At 52.8% G+C, this 21,823-nt stretch overlaps 1 protein-coding gene across 3 annotated transcripts in view; it reads right to left on the bottom strand.

The window, feature by feature from the left end:
* CRLF3 (cytokine receptor like factor 3) overlaps positions 1-21,823 on the bottom strand; it is a 35,297-nt gene that overhangs the window by 5,110 nt on the left and 8,364 nt on the right. For all 3 annotated transcript variants that reach the window (XM_061555070.1, XM_061555080.1, XM_061555089.1), the window contains exons 2-8: positions 15,855-16,011; positions 6,542-6,749; positions 6,288-6,375; positions 5,665-5,842; positions 4,508-4,766; positions 3,267-3,402; positions 2,605-2,717 (exon numbers count right to left, since the gene is read on the bottom strand). In XM_061555070.1, the coding sequence (XP_061411054.1) occupies positions 2,605-2,717; positions 3,267-3,402; positions 4,508-4,766; positions 5,665-5,842; positions 6,288-6,375; positions 6,542-6,749; positions 15,855-15,956 (1,084 nt within the window). In that variant the 5' untranslated portion in view covers positions 15,957-16,011. The remainder of the gene's footprint in view (positions 1-2,604; positions 2,718-3,266; positions 3,403-4,507; positions 4,767-5,664; positions 5,843-6,287; positions 6,376-6,541; positions 6,750-15,854; positions 16,012-21,823) is intronic.

The raw sequence follows: 21,823 nt of genomic DNA, 5'->3' as shown, positions 1-21,823 counted from the left end.
CACGAGACTACATCTGAAGACACGGTATAATAAAGCAAGGCAATTGAAGCTTGGGAACTGAAGTCAGAATTCTACATTTCCATGGTGACGACAAGCCTCTCTATAAGGAAGACCATTGTCGACATGACGAAATGGTACTGACTTTATCTACACTTGCAGGCTAAGTCGACCCCTGACAACACTGTGTAACAATTTTTTTTTGTTCCTGGGTATTAAGTGTTATTTCCTAATTGCTTCTGCCTCAAAAGTACAGAAAATGGCTATTATTCCCCACAAACTTTGCTTTTGTGACCAGGACAGTGATATTTTAAATTTACATATTTTCCAGAATATTCCAGATGGATTCAGTGCTGAGTAAACTTGGAGTAACTTCTAGAACATTCTAGAACTTTCCAGTAATAGTAGTATAAATACAGGGGCCTTAAGCCCACCAGTTCAGTTTAGCTGCCTAAGTGGATACATATCTGCATTTTTCTGAGATGGCATCAAGAGGTTGCAAGTTTCCGGCAGATGCATTTTGCTATGTCTGCGGCCAATTTATCAAGACAAGAGGGAAAAAGTACTCTGTGGAAGCATCTGCTCAGATGTGCGAGGCCAACAAGGCATATTTCGGCATGCCTGTTGGGGATCAAGACAAACCCTGGGCACCTCATTTCACCTGCGAGCAATGCAAAAAAACTCTGGAAGGTAAGATGGACAATTGTTGCTCGGAATTTTGTTATACAATTTATTTTAAAAATTTAAATTGTAAGTTTTTAATTTTTAAATGTTTTATAATTTTCAATGTTATTGAAAAAATATATCATGTATGAAAAATGTTGCGAGAATCTCTGACACATTAGTCATGGGTAAAATAAATTTATTTTTGTAGGATGGTACAGAGGGGAAAAGAGAGCCATGAAGTTCACTATCCCAAGAATTTGTCGGGAACCCACTAACCACTCTTCCAAACGTCGGACTGGCAACAATGCACCTGCTATCACGTATCCGGACCTTCCTTTATCCATCGGCCCAGTGCCACACTGCCATGAGCTCCCCGTACACACTCCTCCGGAGAGAGAGCAGCCGTCATTAGAAGAGAGCAGCATGTCAGAGAGCGAGGAAAACATACATCCAGATGACAATTTCAGAGGTGGAGCTGAGGAGAGAAACCCATACTACCAACCAAAAAGAGCTCAACGACTTGATCAGAGATCTTGGTCTCACCAAGTCCAATGCCGAGCTTTTGACGCCTAGGCTCAAGCAGTGGAACTTGTTGGATGAAAGTGTGCAAGTCACAGGTCAGAGGAAGCGTCAGAAAACTTTTTGCAACTTCTTCACCCGTCAAGATGGGCTCTGCTTCTACCACAATGTGACCAGTCTGTTCGAGGCAATCGGAATCGCCTGTAACCAGAATGAGTGGTGCCTCTTCATTGACAGCTCATCCAGGAGCCTCAAAGCCGTGCTGCTCCATAATGGTAACAAGTACCCGTCTCTTCCCCTGGCCCACTCGGTGCACCTCAAAGAGGATTGCAACAGCATCAAGACCTTGCTGGATGCCTTAAAATATGATGAGTACGGCTGGGAGGTTATCGGATACTTCTAAATGGTGGCATTCCTGATGGGTCTCCAAGGCGATTTTACCAGTTTCCCTGCTATCTTTGCCTTTGGGACAGCAGGACACCAAGGCGCACTACCACAGGCGGGACTGGCCACAGCGGACCGAGTTCTCTGTGGGGAGGAAAAACGTCAAGTGGGAGCCACTGGTGGACCCCCGGCAGGTGCTGATGCCACCACTGCACATCAAATTGGGCCTTATGAAACAATTTGTCAAGACTATAGATAAGAAGTCGGCAGGCTTCTAGTACCTTCAAGACTTCTTCCCTAAGCTGTCTGAGACAAAGGTCAAAGCAGGTGTCTTCATCGGACCACAGATAAAGAAGATCCTGGAGTGCAATTAATTCCCCAAGAAGCTCACTCGTAAGGAGAAAGCAGCGTGGAACAGCTTTGTCGCAGTGGTTCGTGGCTTCCTGGGCAATCACAAGGTCGAAAACGATGTGAAGAACTGCGGCACAATGGGCTGTAGGATGTCCCTCAAAGTCCATATCCTTGATGCTAATCTTGATAAATTCAAGGAGAACATGGGAGCATACTCGGAGGAGCAAGGTGAGCGCTTCCACCAGGATATACTGGACTTTGAACGCCGCTACCAAGGACAGTATAACGAGAACATGATGGGAGACGACATTTGGAGGCTGATTCGTGAAAGTGATTTACAGTATAATCGTAAATCTCGAAAAACTACTCACTTGTAAATCTTTTGTAGTTATTTTTGTATCACTTTAGTATAAATACATGTTAATTGTGATTTATATGTTGTGAACAAAAATAAACAAATTAGCCCGTTTCTCATTGAAAATAGGTAAATTTACAAATATCACTGTCCTGGTCACAAAAGCAAAGTTTGTGCGGAATAATAGCCATTTTCTATACTTTTTAGGCATAAGCAATTACGAAATAACACTTATTACCCAGGAACAGAGTGCAATCTGCTTCACCCATCCAGACTTATCCTCGTCGATAGGGTGTCGCCCTCTAGGGGAAGGTTGTTGGCGTCGCACAAACCGTTGGTGGCGATGCAGATAGCCCCGTCCCTCTGCAGGGAGTCCAGATCGCTGGGGGAGCCGACGCTCAGCCCCACACCGTCGCGCTGGTCTGTGGCTCCCACCGCCTCAATTCTAAACAGCAGTAGCAGTACCCATGTAAGTAACTATGATATCACCCCAGCACATGTGCCAGGCTAGGTGCACTCGAGTATTTTGAAGTTAAAAGATGTTTGGCAATTAGAGGATGACATGGCTATGATGAAAAAGAAAAATAGGCTTCACCCATTCTTGATACTGGCAAAAGGTCCCATAGATATAAATGCTCAGCCCGAGCTATGAATACACTGATACATGCATTGCCTTTTGGCGTTCTCTGGTCCAACACTGGTGAGACAAGGCCATAAAGAAGACTGTCTCTGGTGGAGGCCAATCAGTTTCAAAGACAATGCATATATTACCAGAGCATGTTTGTTCGCATGTTTTGCCACAAGTATGTGTGATTAATACAGACTTGATGCCTTGCACTAGGTATCTATTTGGTGTTTGAACATCTCAACACCTCCTGATTTATTGCCAGAAAGAGTAAAAGCCAATTCTTATTTTTTCATCATTTTGATACTGGCAAAAAAATGTCCCATAGAGGCTATATTTGTATTTGCAGCGCGCATGTGCGGCCCTCACCGGAACGTGGCGGTCTCCCCGCAGGTGAGGCTGGCCTCCCTCGTGTAGAGCACTGGGCTCGCGTCTGCAGCGCATGTCCTCAGCGCCATGTTGCGCCGGCTGCTCAGGCTGAAGCCGTCATTGCCCTGCGTCCACTCTGGTGACGAGAAAGGCAGTGGAGTCTTGAGGCTCGCTTTCGCCAACGCCATGCCGTAGGGTGATTGGAGTGACGCAGGTCTTCACCGCTCGCACGTCTAACAAGCCCTGGTTCCAGCCTGGTGGACCGCGGATCCTAACGAAACTCTGGGTCACCCACGCAGTGCAGTTTCATGAAGGATTGTAATACAGGGAGGAACAATGTTCCACACTGCCCACCAGGGATTATTTAGCTGTCTGTCTGTCTGACTGTCTGTTTGTCTGTCGTACATAATATATAATACACACAGCTCTTTGATTGGTGGAGACCTTACAAACAGCTCTTTGATTGGTGGAGACCTACTGCCGGGTACGGAGAGGGGAGGTGCCTAAGGGAGGAGGGTCAGGGGAGGGGCCTAAGGAAGGGGGGAGTCAGGTAAACAGCTCTTTGATTGGTGGAGACCTACTGCCGGGTACGGAGAGGGGAGGTGCCTAAGGGAGGAGGGTCAGGGGAGGGGCCTAAGGAAGGGGGGAGTCAGGAGAGGAGCCTGAGGGGGGGGGGGGGTCAGGGGAGGGGCCTGAGGGGGGGGTCAGCGGAGGGGCCTGAGGGAGGGGGGGTCAGGGGAGGGGCTTAAGGATATGGGGGGGGGGGGTGGTCAGGGGAGGGGCCTAAGGGAAATGGGGTCAGGGGAAGGGCCTAAGGGGGGAGGGGCCTAAGGGAGGGGGGGGGCGATAGTTAAGGGGCTGTCTGCCTGGCTACCTAAAGTCAAGTTATCTTGTATACATACAGGTAGGAACAACAGGTTCCACACTGCCCACCAGGGATTATTTGTCTGTCTGTCGTGCACGAATGCGCTGTCCAACCAAGTTCCTACCTGCCCACTCCGAAGGAACGTGTTTTCTAAAAATCAGATATCACTCGACCGTAGTTGATTCTCAATCACAAGTAACATCAGTGGTGAGTGATATCCAAAATGATCCTGTGCCCTCCACCCCCTCTCACCAAGTTATAGTGACCATTATGGTAAAGTATGATAAAACAACAGCCATGTGCACGATTATTCTTCAGTGTTTGGGCCGCATCTTCGCGCAGTGCGGTGCCGCTGCCGGCGTCCTGCGCTCCGTACCGTAAGGGTGGAGGTGAGTTCTGCCCATCAGTGGAACGCTCCAGGGGCTCCACGCAACCTTGGGCCCATGGCGTGTGCACACGCGGAACGTCACGTGGACGCCGGCGTCCACGGGCGCCAGCGCGAACTCGCGCTCGGGCCCCGTGTACGCATCCGTGAAGGTCGGCGCAGGGCCGCCACTGCCCTCGTCGCCGTCCAGCGTGGCCCGACCGCGGCAAAACTGCAGGCGGTACTGCACCGACGCCGTGGCGTCCTCCAGCTGCGTGGGGAGGACAGGAGAGGCGGCGTCGTCAAAAGGTCGCCCGTCCGTCCGCTGCTGGATGAAGGCCTTCCCACAAACTCTTGCCATCTCTCATGATCCCGCGATGCAAGAAAGCGCCTCGCACTTGCGCAAGAGCCAACTTCATCGTTCCGTGGACGTAATTCCTGGCTCATTTAGCTGCTGTTGTCGATACTGTCAACTGCCAGCCATCGTCCCCTCTGGTGACGTGCCCTGCCCAAGCCCACAGATATTTCTTCAGTCAAAATGTATGTTTGTATCCTGTATATATTCTAGAATCCACGTGTACCCCTTTCTGTATCTCATTGTTATTCCAAGCCTGTATCTCTCCATGTTTCTTTGCACACTTTTTAGTTTCTGTTTAATTTCCATCGTTAATATCCGTATTTTGGATCCATGTCATAGCAGGCAGTGCTCATTAATTAAAAACGTTCCTTTATGCATTTAAACTATCAAGCTCAGTTTTCCTGAGAACTCCAATCTTCTCTTGTCATCATTTAGATTCTGGTCCACAATTTTAATATCTTTCACACACACAGACATGTCACTTTTATTAATCTGTAATTCACAGGCACGTGGTTGGGTTCTAAAAGTCGAACCTATCAGGAACCCTGACAACACCCAGCTTATGAGGCACCAGCACAAGTCCTGCAACGGCTGAACAGGCAGAGGTGGATACTTGCTTCCTCCATGGGTGTGAAGGCGGGTTAGGGCTGCCTTGCCAATGGGGCCAGGACCCTGCTCTGTCAAGATGTCTGGCGTGCAACGGCAACCCCACGTTAAAAGAAATCACGTGTGGGCCCCTTCCAAAGAAGGTTGGAGCGGTGGCGCAGTGCAGGAGACACTGGTTCCTGCGTGACACGCTAACCACGCTCACCTCGCTCCAGCGCACAAGCACGGCGCCAGGGCGCGCACGCAGCTCCGAGATCTGCACGGGTGCGTGCGTCGCCAGCGAGCCGTGCTCCGCCACGCGACCAGACAGCACCCGCAATAGAGACGGATCCAGCTGCGCCGACAGGCACGGCACATCCACGAGCAACGGCACCTCCGGCAAGCTGGCAACCAAAGATAAAGACAAAGATCCCCCGTATACTCTTAACAGACTGTTGGGCAAGTGCTGTTCGCGGCACGTCACACAGTGGGGTGGGTGGCCAACGCCACACCAGGTACTAATTTGAGGCCGTGTCCACCTAGGGTAGAGCCAGGACCGGTTCAGATAATAGTCACTGGTGTTGACCATGAGCGGGAATGAACTCAGATCGCCATGTACGTAGCGCAGTGCGCTAAGTCCTACACTACCGCTCCCAACAAGAAGAGCATCATCAGGTGCAACATTATCGAAAATTGCCCACTGCATATTCATGTGACAGCGCAGTCACGTGATTGTGGTGCACGAACCTACAACTCATTGATGTGCGTTACTAATGTCAATGGTTCTTCCACACGCAATAATCATGCGAAGTTCGGTGAAATGATGTTCAGTGTTGAGTTGAATCCCACCTGTGCAGTTGCATTTGTAGAGATTTTTTTGAAAAGTCCAGAAGAGCTTGATTTCTGTTTTCTGGATCTGTCTGCAATGCCTTTTCTCCTGATGATGAAAAAACTCATTCATTTAAAATGTAGTTACTTTAACATCCATCACCACCACACTGGCAAAGTCATGACTACCACCGCCTCCACATCAATAAAGCCATCACAAACACCACTACCATCACCAGCACTATGCGAGTGAAGCCATCGTGTGCATCGCCGACCTTCCCATAGCAGCTCCTCGGTGGTGGAGATGCTCGCCTGCAGCAGACGTTGGCACTCGAGCAGTGGCTGCTGCCCGCGATGGCGCAGGGTGTCCACTTGGGAGAGTAACGCGTCACGCCGCTCCCTAAGACGCGCCGTCAGCTCTCGCTCCAGCTCGGAGAAGTGCACCATCAGTTCGGCACTCGTACGCCGCCCGCTCTCCTCCACCTGGCATCGCACATGGTGTGACACGCGGTGCGACATGCGGTGTGATGAGAGAAGTGCACCGAAAAAAACGGGCTCACGTGATGTTGCTGCTGCTGCTGCAGCTGATGATGCTCATGTTTTTCTGCTGCTTTAATAAATAGCAGGTGTGCTGCCCACAAACAGGAGATAGGCACAGCTCCCACCAGGCCTTGCATGCATGACAAGCGATCACCACATTGCACATGCAATGCTCTCAGCCTTGTCCGGACCATCATCTTACAAGCTAAATGTGTGGCCTTGTTGTTGTTGTTGTTTAGACCAACAACTGAAAGAAGAGTTGAAAAAACTGTCCGTCACAACAGTTGTGATGTGTTTTTTCATAATTTTATAGAAACTGTTGCATTTACACGGGATCTGCTGCTGACGATGATGATACACGTAGGCTTTCGCGACTAATGTTATTCATAATCAACGTTTTTGGGTTTAGATCGCGTTATTTATAAATGTGCCGTAACCCTCCACCACCCGACACGGCCAATCAGTAAAAATGTGTCACGTTGACAAAGACAAATAGTTCACTGCTTTAGCCCACCGGTGTGTTGAAGCCACAACATTTACAACATTTACAATTTGAGTACTCAAATTTTGAGTACTCAAATTGTAAATGTTGTGGCTTCAACACACCGGTGGGCTAAAGCAGTGAACTATTTGTCTTTGTCAACGTGACACATTTTTTTAAAAATAAACAATTTGAGTACTCAAATTGTAAATGTTGTGGCTTCAACACACCGGTGGGCTAAAGCAGTGAACTATTTGTCTTTGTCAACGTGACATTTTTACTGATTGGCCGTGTCGGGTGGTGGAGGGTTACGACACATTTATAAATAACGCGATCTAAACCCAAAAACGTTGATTATGATGATGATACAACTGCTGCTACAGCTGCTGAAGCTTATAACAGAGAGTGGGAAATGACAATGAAAAGCTAGACCGAGTTCGAAAACATTTTCAGGAGGGTCCTGCTGTGCTGAAATGAGCTTGGAAGTTACCTACGACTGGGGTGATCAGTGAGTGAACATGTGTGCATATGATATCGCTTACATTTCTGAGAAGATAGCACCCTCTGCTGCCAGAAAGTGAAAACTGTCTGTCTTAGAAGACAACATTGTTCTCGTAGTCTCATTACTGCGAGAATAATTCAGCATTGGGCATAAAATATGTAGACATGCATATAAGGGAGGAATGCCTAAGATTAAGTATGATGTAGTAAACGATAGCATATGTGTAATAAAGGACTCGGACGCTTCTCTCTGACTTCGTGTCCTTTATTGGGTTCTTGTCTGTTCCCTCACGGCACTCTCTTATAGACACTCTATTTGTAGCCCCCGGCTGCTATCGCTATTATAGCCTCCTTCCTCTCCCTGCAGACTCTCTGCTATCTCTATTGTAGCCTCCTTCCTTTCCCTGCAGACTCGCTGCTGACTCCCTATGCAGATCCCCGCTGCTAACTCTATATGCAGACCCTCTTGGCTGCTACTCCGTATGCAGACCCGCTGCTAACTCCGTATGCAGCCCCGCTGCTGACTGCAGCCTCCTCGCTGCTTCGGGTCGGTCACCGCTGGCCGACGGTGCCGATCCTCGCTCCCCGTGTCCGTGGCGATCTCGCCACCCTCCGCTTTCGCCCTTCGTGGCCTCTCTCGTTCCTGGTCCCCCGTCACTCCCCTTTTCCTCTTCCGGTTCCCTCCCTCTATAGCTTAACCCCTCTCCCCCACGTGACCTAACTCCTCCCCTCATGACGTCACTTCCGGAGGGCCGTTTACGCCCGCATTACATCACCCTCCCCCGTAGAGAAAATCCAGCCGACCTCGGCTGAAATGCAACTTGACAAGCAATGCGGGTGTAAAGGACCAACACGTAAAAAAGACACGAAGCATGCAACAACAATATAACAAAACGCAACACAATTTAACGAAACGTGAAGGATTTCGAGCGAGTACGGGTAGCCGGGCCGTCCCGGACGGTCGGCAGCCCACCCGCCGAGCGGGAACGTGGCAGGGTTTTAAGGGCGACAGGAGCAAGTTCATCCGCCGCCATTGGAGGCCCGCCACCGTCCCGGTCGCGTTCAGAGACGTCCCGTAATCGCGTCCGCGGAGGAATAGGAAGAGCTGCAGGCCCCGTAGTTTCTGCGGCTCCGGTCGGCATCCCACGAGCGGAACGTCCTCCCTCCTGCGGCGTCACGGCCGGCTTGTCTGTAAGGGGTACGACAGGCGCTCTTGCAAGGTCAGCAGGCACAGGCAAGGGCGAGTCGGCAGCAACAGACCCCGGCAAGGCAACCTCGGGAGATGACGCATCCGGTCGCGGGGCAATGAACGGCTTCAACCGGGATGTATGCACGAACCAGCGCCGCGAACCAACCCGAACACGCGCCGACTGTGGGTTGGGAACCTCAATGAGGCGGACCGGTCCTTGCCATGGTTTATGTAATTTAGGAGAGGTACCTGGCCGCACCTGTGGGCAATGAAGCCAGGCCAGGTCCCCCGTTTTCCAGGGGCACTCCCCCTTTGAACGTCGGGCACACCGCTCATTCCTGGCCTGGGCTTTGGCCGTAGCCATGCGGGCTCTTTCCCTCGCCTGAGTGACACGGCGAACGTTGTCCTGAATATACTCAGGAAGAGGCTTAACAGGTCCCCTCGCACCGGTTCCCAACTGCTCATTAATCGGCGGCACATTTTCACGGCCGTACATAAGAAAGAACGGCGAGTATCCAGTAGCCGCGTGCGGCGTCATGCGATACGCCGAAAGCACCCCAGGGATATGCAAATCCCAATCAGATTGATTTTCCCCGACTGTATGGCACAGCATGGCGGACAGGGTCCGATTTAACCGTTCCACCATACCATCCGTTTGTGGGTGGTAGGGAGATGTCCGTATCTTTTTAGTTCCAAGAGCCGCACACACCTCCCCCAACAATTTGGACGAAAAGTTACGGCCTTGATCTGTAAGGAGCCTCTCCGGCGCCCCCTTGTCCATTACATACCCAAATAGAAAGGCGTCAGTGATCGACGCCGCTGACTGGTCAGGCAAAGGCCAGGCCATCGGCCAGCGGGAGAGGTACTCCACCCCCACCAGTAAATACTTATTTCCCCTAGCGGATGGCGGAAAGGGTCCCAAAATATCTAACGCCACCAGCTCATTAACTCGAGATACTTGAATCGATTGTATCGGCGGAACATATGGATGTTTAGGCGGCTTACGGCGGGCACAATCGGGACACGCGTGAATGTGACCGACGACATCTGTCGTCATGCCGTGCCAATAGTAGTCTCGCTGCAGCGTCAATAGGGTTTTCTGCACCCCCAGATGTAAAAGTGTGTCACAATGCAGAGATCTAATCAATTCGTACCGCAATGACGCCGGTACAACGAGACGCCAGCGTTCCTGTATCCCTTCCCTCCACATCAGCAACCCATCTCGGAGAGCAGTTTCCGGTACACCACCCGCACCGAGTCCCCTACTTGCTTTCTCCGTTTGCTTTCGTAACGTCACCAAGGAATCGTCCAACATTTGCTCCCGAATCCACACAGACCTCGGGAGACGCAAAACCCCATCAGCCGGTCCCCCATCAACCGGTCCCGGTGTAAGCGGAGTTTCAAGAACATCCACCGCCAGCGCGACAGGCTGAGGGGGGAGCTGAATCGGTCCACACCTATGCGTCCCCGACGCACACGCACAAGGGGATTGTTGCGGCAACCTGGAAAGTGCGTCCGCATTAGCGTGACGCACACCCTTCCGATGATGAATTTGGAAGGAAAATTCTTGCAGCGTGTCCAGCCACCTCGCCAATTGTCCGGATGGCTGGTCCATCTTAAGAGCATACTGCAAGGCCGCATGGTCCGTGCGGACAATAAACGACCGACCGTACAGATACGGTCGAAATTGGCGGAGAAAAAAAACAATGGCCAAAAGTTCCCTGCGAGTGACGCAGTAGCGGGTTTCCGCGGGAGACAAAACCCGACTCCCATACGCCACCACGCGCTCAACTCCACCTTTCGACTGGGACAACACCGCCCCAATACCAGTGTCACTTGCATCCGTATCCAGAATGAAAGGATGTTCAAAATCCGGATAATCCAACGTCGGTGCAGTAGCCAATAAATCGCGCAGGCTCCGAAACGCCGCCTCCTCCGGCGGTCCCCAAGCAAATTTGTGTCCCTTCCCAGTAAGGAGATGCAAAGGCCTCGCGATAGTAGCAAAATTCGGAACAAACCTCCGATAATACGAGGCGAACCCCAAAAACCGACGCACATCACCCACAGTAGCCGGGGTTGCCCAATCACGGACACACGCCGTCTTCTCCGGATCCGTGGCCACCCCGTCCGCACTAACAATATGTCCCAAATATCGAACGGAGTGTTGCAGCAGGTGACATTTCTTTGGCTTGAATTTCAAATTAGCAGAACGCATTCTGGTGAATACAGCCTCCAACCGCAGTAAATGCTCATCAAATGTGCGGCTGAAGACAATAATATCATCTAAATATATCAGACATGTCTCCCACTGCAACCCCGTTAATACCAACTCCATCAACCTCTGAAAAGTGGCAGGGGCCGCATTCAACCCCATCGGAAGACAGTTAAATTGAAATAACCCCTGCGGCGTACGGAAAGCAGTCTTTTCTCGCGAGGGCTCGTCAAGGGGGAGCTGCCAGAAGCCCGAAGAGAGATCTAGCGTTGAAAAAAACTTAGCCCCTGACAAGGCGTCGAGAGAATCGTCCATACGCGGCAGGGGATACGCATCTGCCACCGACACTTTATTCAACTTACGAAAATCCACACAAAATCGCAATTTACCATCCTTTTTTTTAACCAACACAACAGGCGCGCCCCACGGGCTATTAGACGGAGATATAATATCCGCTTTCAACATGTCATCCACCGCCCCTCGAACATGCTCACGCTCAGCCGGACTCATCCGACGCGAGTTCAAGCGGATAGGGGCAGCGTCCCCTGTGTCGATATGATGATAAAGCAGCGAGGTGCGTCCCAAGTCCAAATCGTCGGAACTGAACACATCCGAATAACTCGATAATAATTTATGAATCGCACAACGCTGTTCGCCGGAAAGGGCCGAATTCTCCCCACACAATTCAGCGATCCAACGATCATCCACCGCTCCATCGTGTGAAACCCCACCCACCAGCCCTCCGTCTGGCAGATCACTCTGAGCCGTAAACGCCGTAGTGGCATGTGCCACAACGGTACCAGCCGGCACACACACACTTTCAGTACTCGCATTAAGCACCTGCAAAAACGGCCGCTGATCTGGACGGACAATGGTTTGCGCCCCCACTAGCGCCAATCCGCCCGTAACAGCGGCGGACGGCGACAGCAAAATCCCAAAAGCACCCTGCCGACCCGGCACCGGCTTCCGATATCGTAAGGGAATTAGCATCTGCGAGCCAGGTGGAATATCAACCGAAACTTCCGATAACGCCTGCACCTGGGCGACAGGAGCCGGCCGCCCCCAGGCGGACTGTAAAAATGCCAATTTCCGGCCCCCCGGTAGTTCAATGCAATTTTCATTGATTCGAATTAGAATGGGCATTTTAGCCAAAAAATCAGTACCCAACAGGCAAGGAACCGCCAGGGACCTCGAAATTAACACAATTCCCGAGGCCGAGACTCCCCCGATAGAAATGTTAGCGTCCACCTGGCCCACAATGCCCATACTACCCCCGTTTGCAGCGATGCAGGAAGCGTAAGCCGGCCTCACGGCCCCCGGTGGGATGTTCAAAAGGTGGAATTTCACATCCGAAATAATGGTCGCGGACGCACCGGAATCCACCAAAATGCGTACGTCCACCCCTTGGATCGACCCAGGTACAGTGGACGAACCGGTAGCGGCCGTGACAACCCGCTGAGCCAGCTTACGCCACTGCGTTATCGAGCGACAAGGCGCAGATACTGGCCTCCCGTATTTAACAACATCCGCGTCGCACAACAACGGCGATGAGTGAGGTGTCGGGCCTTGCCAGGTGTCTGGTGCGCACCGACTTGCCTGTGCTGGAGGATCTTTCTTTGGAGCGTTCGCTGTCGAGGCCTCCTGCTGGGGCGGACCCGGAACGCGGGCCCAGCAGTCTCTGGCATAATGGCCCCGACGCCCGCAGCGGAAGCACTCGACCTCGGTGCGGCGCGCAGCGGGCACCCCGTCCCGACGCGGCCGTACCGGCGGCGCAGCCCGCGGCCCCAGCCCGCTTCGGGCCGGCCACGGAGCAGAAGCGGCCGACAGCTCCTTCTGGCTGCTCCCATCCGGCACGTATACAGCCTTTGTAGGGTCCCACCCTACGGCACCTCCTTCGACGACAGGACCCCCCGTCCACGCCGTGACCTGTTTCCAGTGGCGAAGGTTAAACTGGGCGTCCAGACACTTGGCCGCGGCCCGGGACGTGAGCTTTTCGTGACCGCACGCCGGCATAGGAATGCCAAGATCTCGGGACAACTCCAACATCTTCCCCAGGATGAGAGGTTCCAGCAGGTCAGGCTCCGTCTCCGGGTAAGCGGCCATAGCAAGTTCCAACACGGCGCCCCTGTACGCCACCGGTGACTCCTCGGGTGCGCGTTGCCGTTGCACAAATCGGCGATGGGCGTCATCCGGTGGCTCGTACGCGTCCGCCATTTCATCGAACACCCCTCGCAGAGTCTTCTTCTTCGCAGCTTTTATGGAGCGAAAAAAACGAACGGACTCGTCATCAAGAAGAGTCGGAAGCACCTCCAGTGCCTCCGCGTCCGTCCACCTCGCTGTACGTACCGCCGCCAAAAAATCTACAGGCGAACGCACTCCAATCGCCACCGATGGAGAATTCTTTAACAGTTGTTAGGTGACGACTGCGACTCCTTGGCTTGCTTCCTTCAGCCGCTGACTCCTCCGGTGGTAAATTCAACAAGGCGTCGCAACGCGGTGGCGACAAGATGGCGGCCGACCGTCGCGGCGGTCCCAAAATGGCGGCTTCCCGTTTTCCGTGGTGCGCCACGCCCAAGATGGCGTCTTCGTGCTGCGTGGCCGATGGCGGCGCCATCGAAGACGACCCGGGCTCCTGCCGATCACCAACATCACCTTCCAACGCCGCCCTTGGCGTGACAAGGTCACACAACTGTGTAATGACGTTTTTAAGAGTTACCAGTTGCTCCGCCATCTGGGTCCATCTTAAATCTGCGTCCAATGGAGCAGATGGGTCCGACGACGCGGCGACCTCCTGGACACCCGGACCCGCACCCGTCCCATCACGGATCTTTTCCTCTGCCAAAGGCAAGCCGACTGCAGGAGGAAGATCGTCGTCGTCGGAAGATGAAGCCGACGCCGGAGATGGAATATTCTTTTTCCTCAATTGTTTCGCCATGCCGTTTCACTTCTGACTCCAGTGTAATAAAGGACTCGGACGCTTCTCTCTGACTTCGTGTCCTTTATTGGGTTCTTGTCTGTTCCCTCACGGCACTCTCTTATAGACACTCTATTTGTAGCCCCCGGCTGCTATCGCTATTATAGCCTCCTTCCTCTCCCTGCAGACTCTCTGCTATCTCTATTGTAGCCTCCTTCCTTTCCCTGCAGACTCGCTGCTGACTCCCTATGCAGATCCCCGCTGCTAACTCTATATGCAGACCCTCTTGGCTGCTACTCCGTATGCAGACCCGCTGCTAACTCCGTATGCAGCCCCGCTGCTGACTGCAGCCTCCTCGCTGCTTCGGGTCGGTCACCGCTGGCCGACGGTGCCGATCCTCGCTCCCCGTGTCCGTGGCGATCTCGCCACCCTCCGCTTTCGCCCTTCGTGGCCTCTCTCGTTCCTGGTCCCCCGTCACTCCCCTTTTCCTCTTCCGGTTCCCCTCCCTCTATAGCTTAACCCCTCTCCCCCACGTGACCTAACTCCTCCCCTCATGACGTCACTTCCGGAGGGCCGTTTACGCCCGCATTACATATGTATAAATGTGACGAGATAATATTGTACTGTAGTATAAGTTAGATGGTTATTGTATATGTTAAACTATATATATTATAGGTTATTGAAGTACTGAAAATCTATTTTTATAGGAATTATAGACACCTCAGCAGGAAACATATGGAAGAGTCTCCTAGATTAAAACATTGACAGAGGAAGTATAATGGGGAGAGAAGTGACCCCTGGGCACTTGGTCACAGACGGATGGTGCGAGGACGTCACGGACCATACAGCGTCGCACGAGGTCGTCAGGCTGAGTTATGAGACGGCTGTGTGAAGAAGGATGCTCGTGTCCATCCCGGGGTGAGGCCAGCACCGCAGTGTGCGAGCGGACTGTGGGGCGCCCCCGACTGACCGCTTATGGGGGGTGACAGCTGCCAAATCAAAGGCTCGTTTGTGGACGTTGAAAAAATAAATCTTTCGAGCAAGTAAGCTACAGCCTGTGACAAGTTAATGCATTAAGGCCGTCAGTGTAAATGTGGTTGTGTGGATATGTTAAATTGACATTACTCTATTCGTTAGGAGTTGGACTAAGTGGTTTTAATCGGTGTGATTGTTATTGGTTTTACCGTTGATGCACTTTAACGAGTGAAACGTAGCTACTGAGTGGTGTGTGCTCTCTCACACGCGGGCACCTCACCTACCACAAGCTGCAACCTGTTCACTGCATGGCACTTGCATTGGGATGTTTATCCAACACCAATACATTTCGTGCTTTTAAGCTATGACAGAAAACAGAACCCAGAGGAAACCCCATGCAGAACACGGGAAGAACATACAAACTCCACACAGAAAGGCACCCAAATCAGGAATCGTGAACCCAAGTCCTTCTTGCTGTGAGGCACAAGTGGTACAAATCTACTGCTATTCTTCTTTCGTATGGATTACATTTGTGTGGCAATCATGTATTGCTATCCAAGCTTGAAATCCAGTCAAAAGCTTTCATAAGATAGTAAATGTATTCCACACAATCTTCCTGAGAATGAGTATCGCGGGCACGAGTTTACCAAGTGATCAATTGTTCGATTTGGTACTCCGCAGTCAAACAGTGGAATTTCTTTTATCAGCCCTGATAATGCAACACCCCTGATAATGACGTTAGTGATGATGATGATGGTGGTGGTGTGCCCCTGCACCTGATTGATGGCTCTCTGCAGTTCGCCCATTCGGCACTGGAGCTCCTGCTGGTAGTGGCGTGCAGCCTCGATGCTCTCCTGAGTCTCACGGTGGAGCTCCATCCCTGGGCTCTGCTCCGCCACGGGATCGCGAGCTTTCCCGTGTGGGCTCCGAGGCCTGTGCCAAACACACACACACTCAGCAATTCGTTCCCTGCACAAGAGTTTTGGAGTTGTACCGTTTCAAGGAACAAATTGGCAACCGTCCAAGTGAACCGGTTTTTTCAGTGATCAAATATTACATTTTACAGGTCATTTATTTAGCATTGCATTTTCAACCGGAGTCTTATTGTTTGATGAACGGAATGTGAGGAGAGAACACACAGACATTTCAAAACAAATATTATAAGCGCCTATACTTGATCAAAATCACACTTCAGACTATACTCGCACCATAACAAAGGGAAATGTGAATATATTGTAACCGATACTGCTGTCATTTAGCGACAGCGCATAACCCTGTTCGACATCTTTTGTAAAATGTATTTTGGTTCTTAATGTAGTCTTAGTGTGGCTGTGTGCTAAGTGTATTTATTGTTGCATTGCGTGAGTGCGAGAGGCAGTGGCAGTTTTGAGAGGTCTTCATCTAGGACTGGATTGGCTATAGCTGATGACGATGATACGCCTCTCTGCTACAGATAAAAAAAGGCAATTTTGCATGTATTCCAGAAACAACTGAAAACTTCTGTGCAATGAGGTACAAGAACTTGCTGAACTTTTTCCTGCTTCAAAGAATAATAATGTTGCAACTTTAATAAGTGTCAAACCTATTAATTAGCCATGCCACTGTACTTGATGCGCAGTGACCTGCCCGAGGCTCACAGAGTACCGATCTGTCGCCGTCTTTGCTCCAGCAACCCCTGCGTTCCCTCTGCCTTCCAAAAGGAACGTGGGAGGGAGGTCACCCACCCATTCTCCTCTGCTGTTTTGTGATTCTGACTGTGCAACAACCTTGCAGTGTAATGCTTGTGTAAAGTAGTAACTCGGCAGGAGACGACTTCACGGGTAGCACACTCTTTATTTTCACCAACTTGTAGTTACACGGATGACTAACACCCTACTTCGTTACACGGGTGACCAACACCCACTTAGCTACACGGGTGACGGACACCCACTCAACTACAACTTCGTTACACGGGTGACCAACACCCACTTAGCTACACGGGTGACCAACACCCACTCAGCTACACGGGTGACCAACACCCACTCAGCTACACGGGTGACTAACACCCACTCAGCTACACGGGTGACCAACACCCACTCAGCTACACGGGTGACTAACACCCACTCAGCTACACGGGTGACCAACACCCACTCAGCTGTACTGACACGGGCTCTTACGCCCTGTAGCCTTCCGGGACACACCCAGCCGGGGTGCCCGTCTCGGCTCTGGGTACCACCGTCCCGACCCACACGGGCGTCGGACTACGGTCCCCCCAGTCTCGGCTCCGAGCCACACAGGGCCCCTACCTCCTCCACCCCGTCTTCGGTCTTCAACTGGTTAACACTGACCACGAGTGCTCTCGCGCGTCCCCCTTTATACCCCTCCTGCGGACGTCGCTGAGAGTACTCACTTATCTGACCAATCACTGCGCACTCGCTACGATCCTCTTTTCCCAGCTTGTGTGAGCGCGCCTCACCACCGGCGCGCGCGTCCATGCCACGCCCACACCGCGTGCCCAACCCCGCGCCCCGTGATCCATCACTGCCGGCGCACGTCAATACCACCACTACATCACCCCCTACCACATAGCTCGCAGCCGACCCGGCTGCTAATAAAACCTACAACACCCCTTCACCCCCATGTGTGCCCCGTAACATAACACAAACCCTAACAACACAACATGAACACCGCAATCCGCAAAACCCAGCAACCGCCACACCCGCAACAAGAACAACATGCACAATCCAGCGAGTGGCAACGATACTGTGTATGCGGAAAGAGTAACAATAAAAAAAATTTCTTTAATCATTTTCTCTTCTTTTCTCTCCGACTCATGCAGCGTCCCAATGTCCGAGCGTCCCTTGAACGGGACATTACCCCGGCAGAGGGGGAAGCCGGCAACGAAGTCGGGCTTTAACAAAAAAAGATTTTTTTTTTTTTTTTTTCATGAAAAGTGTTGCGTCCTTGACCGAGTCCGCCTTGCCGGACCGTCGTACGGCACAGGACGCAGTTGGCCATCCGGCGGCGCCGGCAGTTCAGGAAGGCATGGGCCAGGCATCGGGGCTCCGTGCGAGCCGCGGGGTTCCGGTTCCCGACGGTCAACAGCCGTCAGGTCCGAGACACCTGGGGGTGGGTCAGGTGGAGACACGTGAGGATCAGCCTGCGACACATCCCTCCCCGAGCCGACGGTCACATCACACGCTCGGTCGTCACGGCACAACCCGGGGTCACGCGGCGCCGCGTAGGGTTTCAGTCGGGAGGAGTGCACGTACCAACGGCGTTTTCCCCATTTAATCTGTATACTCTGGGGTCGTGCAACCCGCACAATTTCCACCGGTCCCCTCCATGGTCTCAACAGTTTGGGGGACGTAGCCAACGGTGCGTGTGGACAATGCAGCCAGGCCTTATCGCCCGGTTCCCAATTGTGCGTATGCACCTTCCGTTCATGCAATCGCTCGTTCGCGATCTGCCGAGAGCGTGAATTCAATCTCGCAGCCTCTCGCGCCTCAGCCAATTTGGCGATGTTAAACTTAATGTGGTCTGCCAATTTAGATTTCGCACGTGGCTGTGAAATCCCCAGTTGGACGTCCATGGCCGGATCAGCCTCCCGCCCATACATCAGAAAAAATGGAGAAAACCCCGTCGCCGCATGGGGTGCCATCCGATAGGCCGCTAGTACCCCCGGTACCTGTAAGTCCCAATCCACCTGGTCGTCGCATACCTGTTGGCACAGCATAGACGTAATCGTCCTGTTCAGACGTTCAACCATACCGTCAGTCTGCGGGTGGTACGGGGAGGTACGTACTTTCTTTGTACCCAACAGGTCGCACACCTCGCGCAACAAAACACTCGAAAAGTTTTTCCCTTGATCCGTCAGCAAGCGTTCGGGGGCGCCTTTGTCCAAAACGTAACCTTGGACAAAGGCGTCCGCCACTGCCGCAGCCGACTGGTTGGCGAGTGGCCACGCCATGGGCCAGCGGGTGAAGTACTCTACGCCAACCAGCAGGAACTTATTTCCCCGAGGTGTAGTGGGAAAGGGCCCCAAGATGTCTAGCGCGACCAATTCGTTCGTGCGCGAAACTTGAATGGATTGAAGCGGTGGATTAGCCGCTATTGGTGGCGGTTTTCTTTTAGCGCACCCTACACACCCCTTAAGAATGTTCGCCACGTCACTGACCATCCCAGGCCAATAGTAGTCTCGCTGAATGAGGGCGAGCGTTTTGTGAAACCCCAGATGCATGAGTCGTTCATGGGCAGCCAGGACGACCTTACCCCGTACAGCAACCGGCACCACAAGCATGTGACGCCGGGACATGGAGTCCCACTTCATCAAGAGGCCCTGTCTGCACACCCAGGAACTGACCCGCGTTTCCCCGCCCTCGGGAACGTTAACCTTCCGACGTAGCGCGAGTAGGGAGCTGTCGGCCATTTGCAGACGGCCCCACTCGATGAGAGGCAATGCTAACAGCGAGTCCCTCCCCGTGGGGGCGTCGACCCCCGTAGTATCCGTGGCGGCTAGCACCACTTCCGCGGGGACATCGACAGAAGGTTTACACCGCGCCGATCCCAACTGACATGCGCATTCCGTACGCGTCGGCAACCGTGACAATGCATCCGCATTCGAGTGGCGCAACCCCTTGCGGTAAATCGTCGTGAATTGGTAGTCCTGAAGGACCTCCAACCATCGGGACAATTGGCCGGATGGCTGCGCCACCCGCATAGCGTATTGGAGAGCCGCATGGTCCGTGCGAACCGTAAAGTGACGGCCATACAGATACGGCCTGAATTGCTGTATAAAAAACACAATCGCCAGCAATTCACGCCGTGTCACGCAGTAGCGTTGTTCCGCGGGGGACAGAACCCTGCTACCGTAGGCGACCACCCGTTCGACCCCCCCGACCACCTGTGAGAGCACTCCCCCGATACCCGTGTTACTGGCATCCGTGTCGAGCACAAACGGTTGCGTGAAATCGGGGTAACACAAGGGGGGAGCCTGCACCAAGGCGTCACGAAGGGAGCAGAACGCGGCCTCCTCCTCCGGCCCCCAGTGAAACCGCACCCCTTTAGCCGTCAAGGCGTGCAGGGGCCTGGCTATGGTGGCAAACTGTTTGACAAAACGACGGTAATAGGAGGCAAATCCTATGAAGCTGCGGACTTCAGTAACAGAGGTCGGTGTTGGCCATGAGCCGACGCATTGCGTCTTAGCAGGGTCCGTCGAGATCCCCGAACGGCTAACGATATGGCCCAAATACCTGACCGATTCCCGAAGCAGAAAACATTTAGCCGGTTTAAATTTGAGCTTCGCGGAACGCATCCTGAGAAACACTGCCCTCAGTCGCTGGAGGTGCTCCTCAAAAGTTCGGCTGAAAACGATATCATCGAGGTAAATCAAACAGGTGTCCCATTGAAGGCCTGACAAAACCAATTCCATGAGCCTCTGGAACGTGGCAGGAGCGGAATGTAAACCCATGGGCAATCGGTTGAACTCAAATAGGCCTCCCGGTGTCCGGAAAGCGGTTTTAGGTTTTGATTCGTCATCGAGGGGCAATTGCCAAAATCCCGAAAGCAAATCGAGCGTCGAAAAAAACTGTGCTCCTGCCAAGGCATCCAGCGACTCATCCATCCTGGGGAGCGGATACGCATCGGCCATTGATATTTTGTTTAGGCGGCGGAAATCAACACAGAACCGCAGGGATCCATCCTGTTTTTTAACCAAGACGATAGGAGCACCCCACGGACTGGAAGAGGGCGCAATGATGTCGGCCGCCAACATGTCATTTACTGCCGACTGCACATGCTCCTTCTCGGCTGGACTGAGCCGGAAGGGATTCTGTCGAATAGGGGCCGCGTCCCCAGTCTCTATGTGGTGGCGCAACAGGTCTGTGCAGCCAATGTCGTACTTGTGCCTGCTAAACACGTCAGCGAACTCGAGCAGCAAGCCCCTCAATGCACCCAACTGCACACTGGACAAGGTACTGGACCCGGCACACAACGAGTCCAACCACTCCGTCCCCTCCTCACTTTGGGGATGCGTATCGACATGCGAATCGGCGTGAGCAACGAGCTGTTCCTCGACGGGTAGCGGCGCGGCGTGAGCGAGCACCGTTCCCTGCGTAATCACGGCCGGCCGCGACCCCGTATTCAGGACCACAACGAACGGCTCACTGTCCCCTCTCACCATGGTCTGGGCCACCGCTAAGTCGAGGTCCCCTTTAGCCCTGTTAGACGGCCCCAATAGAACTCCCTGCGCCCCCGCATCCGCCCCAAGGGGTTTTCTCAACCGAAGGGGTACCAACATTTGCGATCCCGGGGGCACCCGTACAGTCCGGGTTGCCAGCGCCTGCACCGTCGCACAAGCCGTGCGTATTTTATTTGGACTCTTCAAAAACTCAACCCGCCGACCCGACGGAAGCTCAATGCAGGCCTGGTCTATGAGAATTTTTATGGGCATTTTAGACAGAAAGTCCGTGCCTAGTAGACAAGGAACGGCCAACGATGATGATACAAAAATAGGACCCGCCAATTTAATGTCGCCAATACAAATATTCGCCCGAATCTGGCCGATGATTCCCAAAGATCCCCCGTTTGCCGCGTAAAATGGTACGTCCACCGGCAGAAGTGGTCGACATTGTACGGGAAGAATATTATAAATAAGGTCCGAAATAATAGTGGCCGACGCACCCGTGTCCACGAGCACCCGGACCTCAACCCCGTCAATGTACCCCGTTACCACGGACGACCCGGCCGACGCAGCCACAATCCTGTG

The sequence above is a fragment of the Lethenteron reissneri genome, chromosome 3, assembly GCF_015708825.2.
Source record: "Lethenteron reissneri isolate LAM-NWPU_2019-01 chromosome 3, ASM1570882v1, whole genome shotgun sequence".
Taxonomy (NCBI): Eukaryota; Metazoa; Chordata; class Hyperoartia; order Petromyzontiformes; family Petromyzontidae; genus Lethenteron; species Lethenteron reissneri.
The sequence above is the reverse complement of the archived record's forward strand: the minus strand, read 5'-3'. Positions and strand labels throughout refer to the sequence as shown.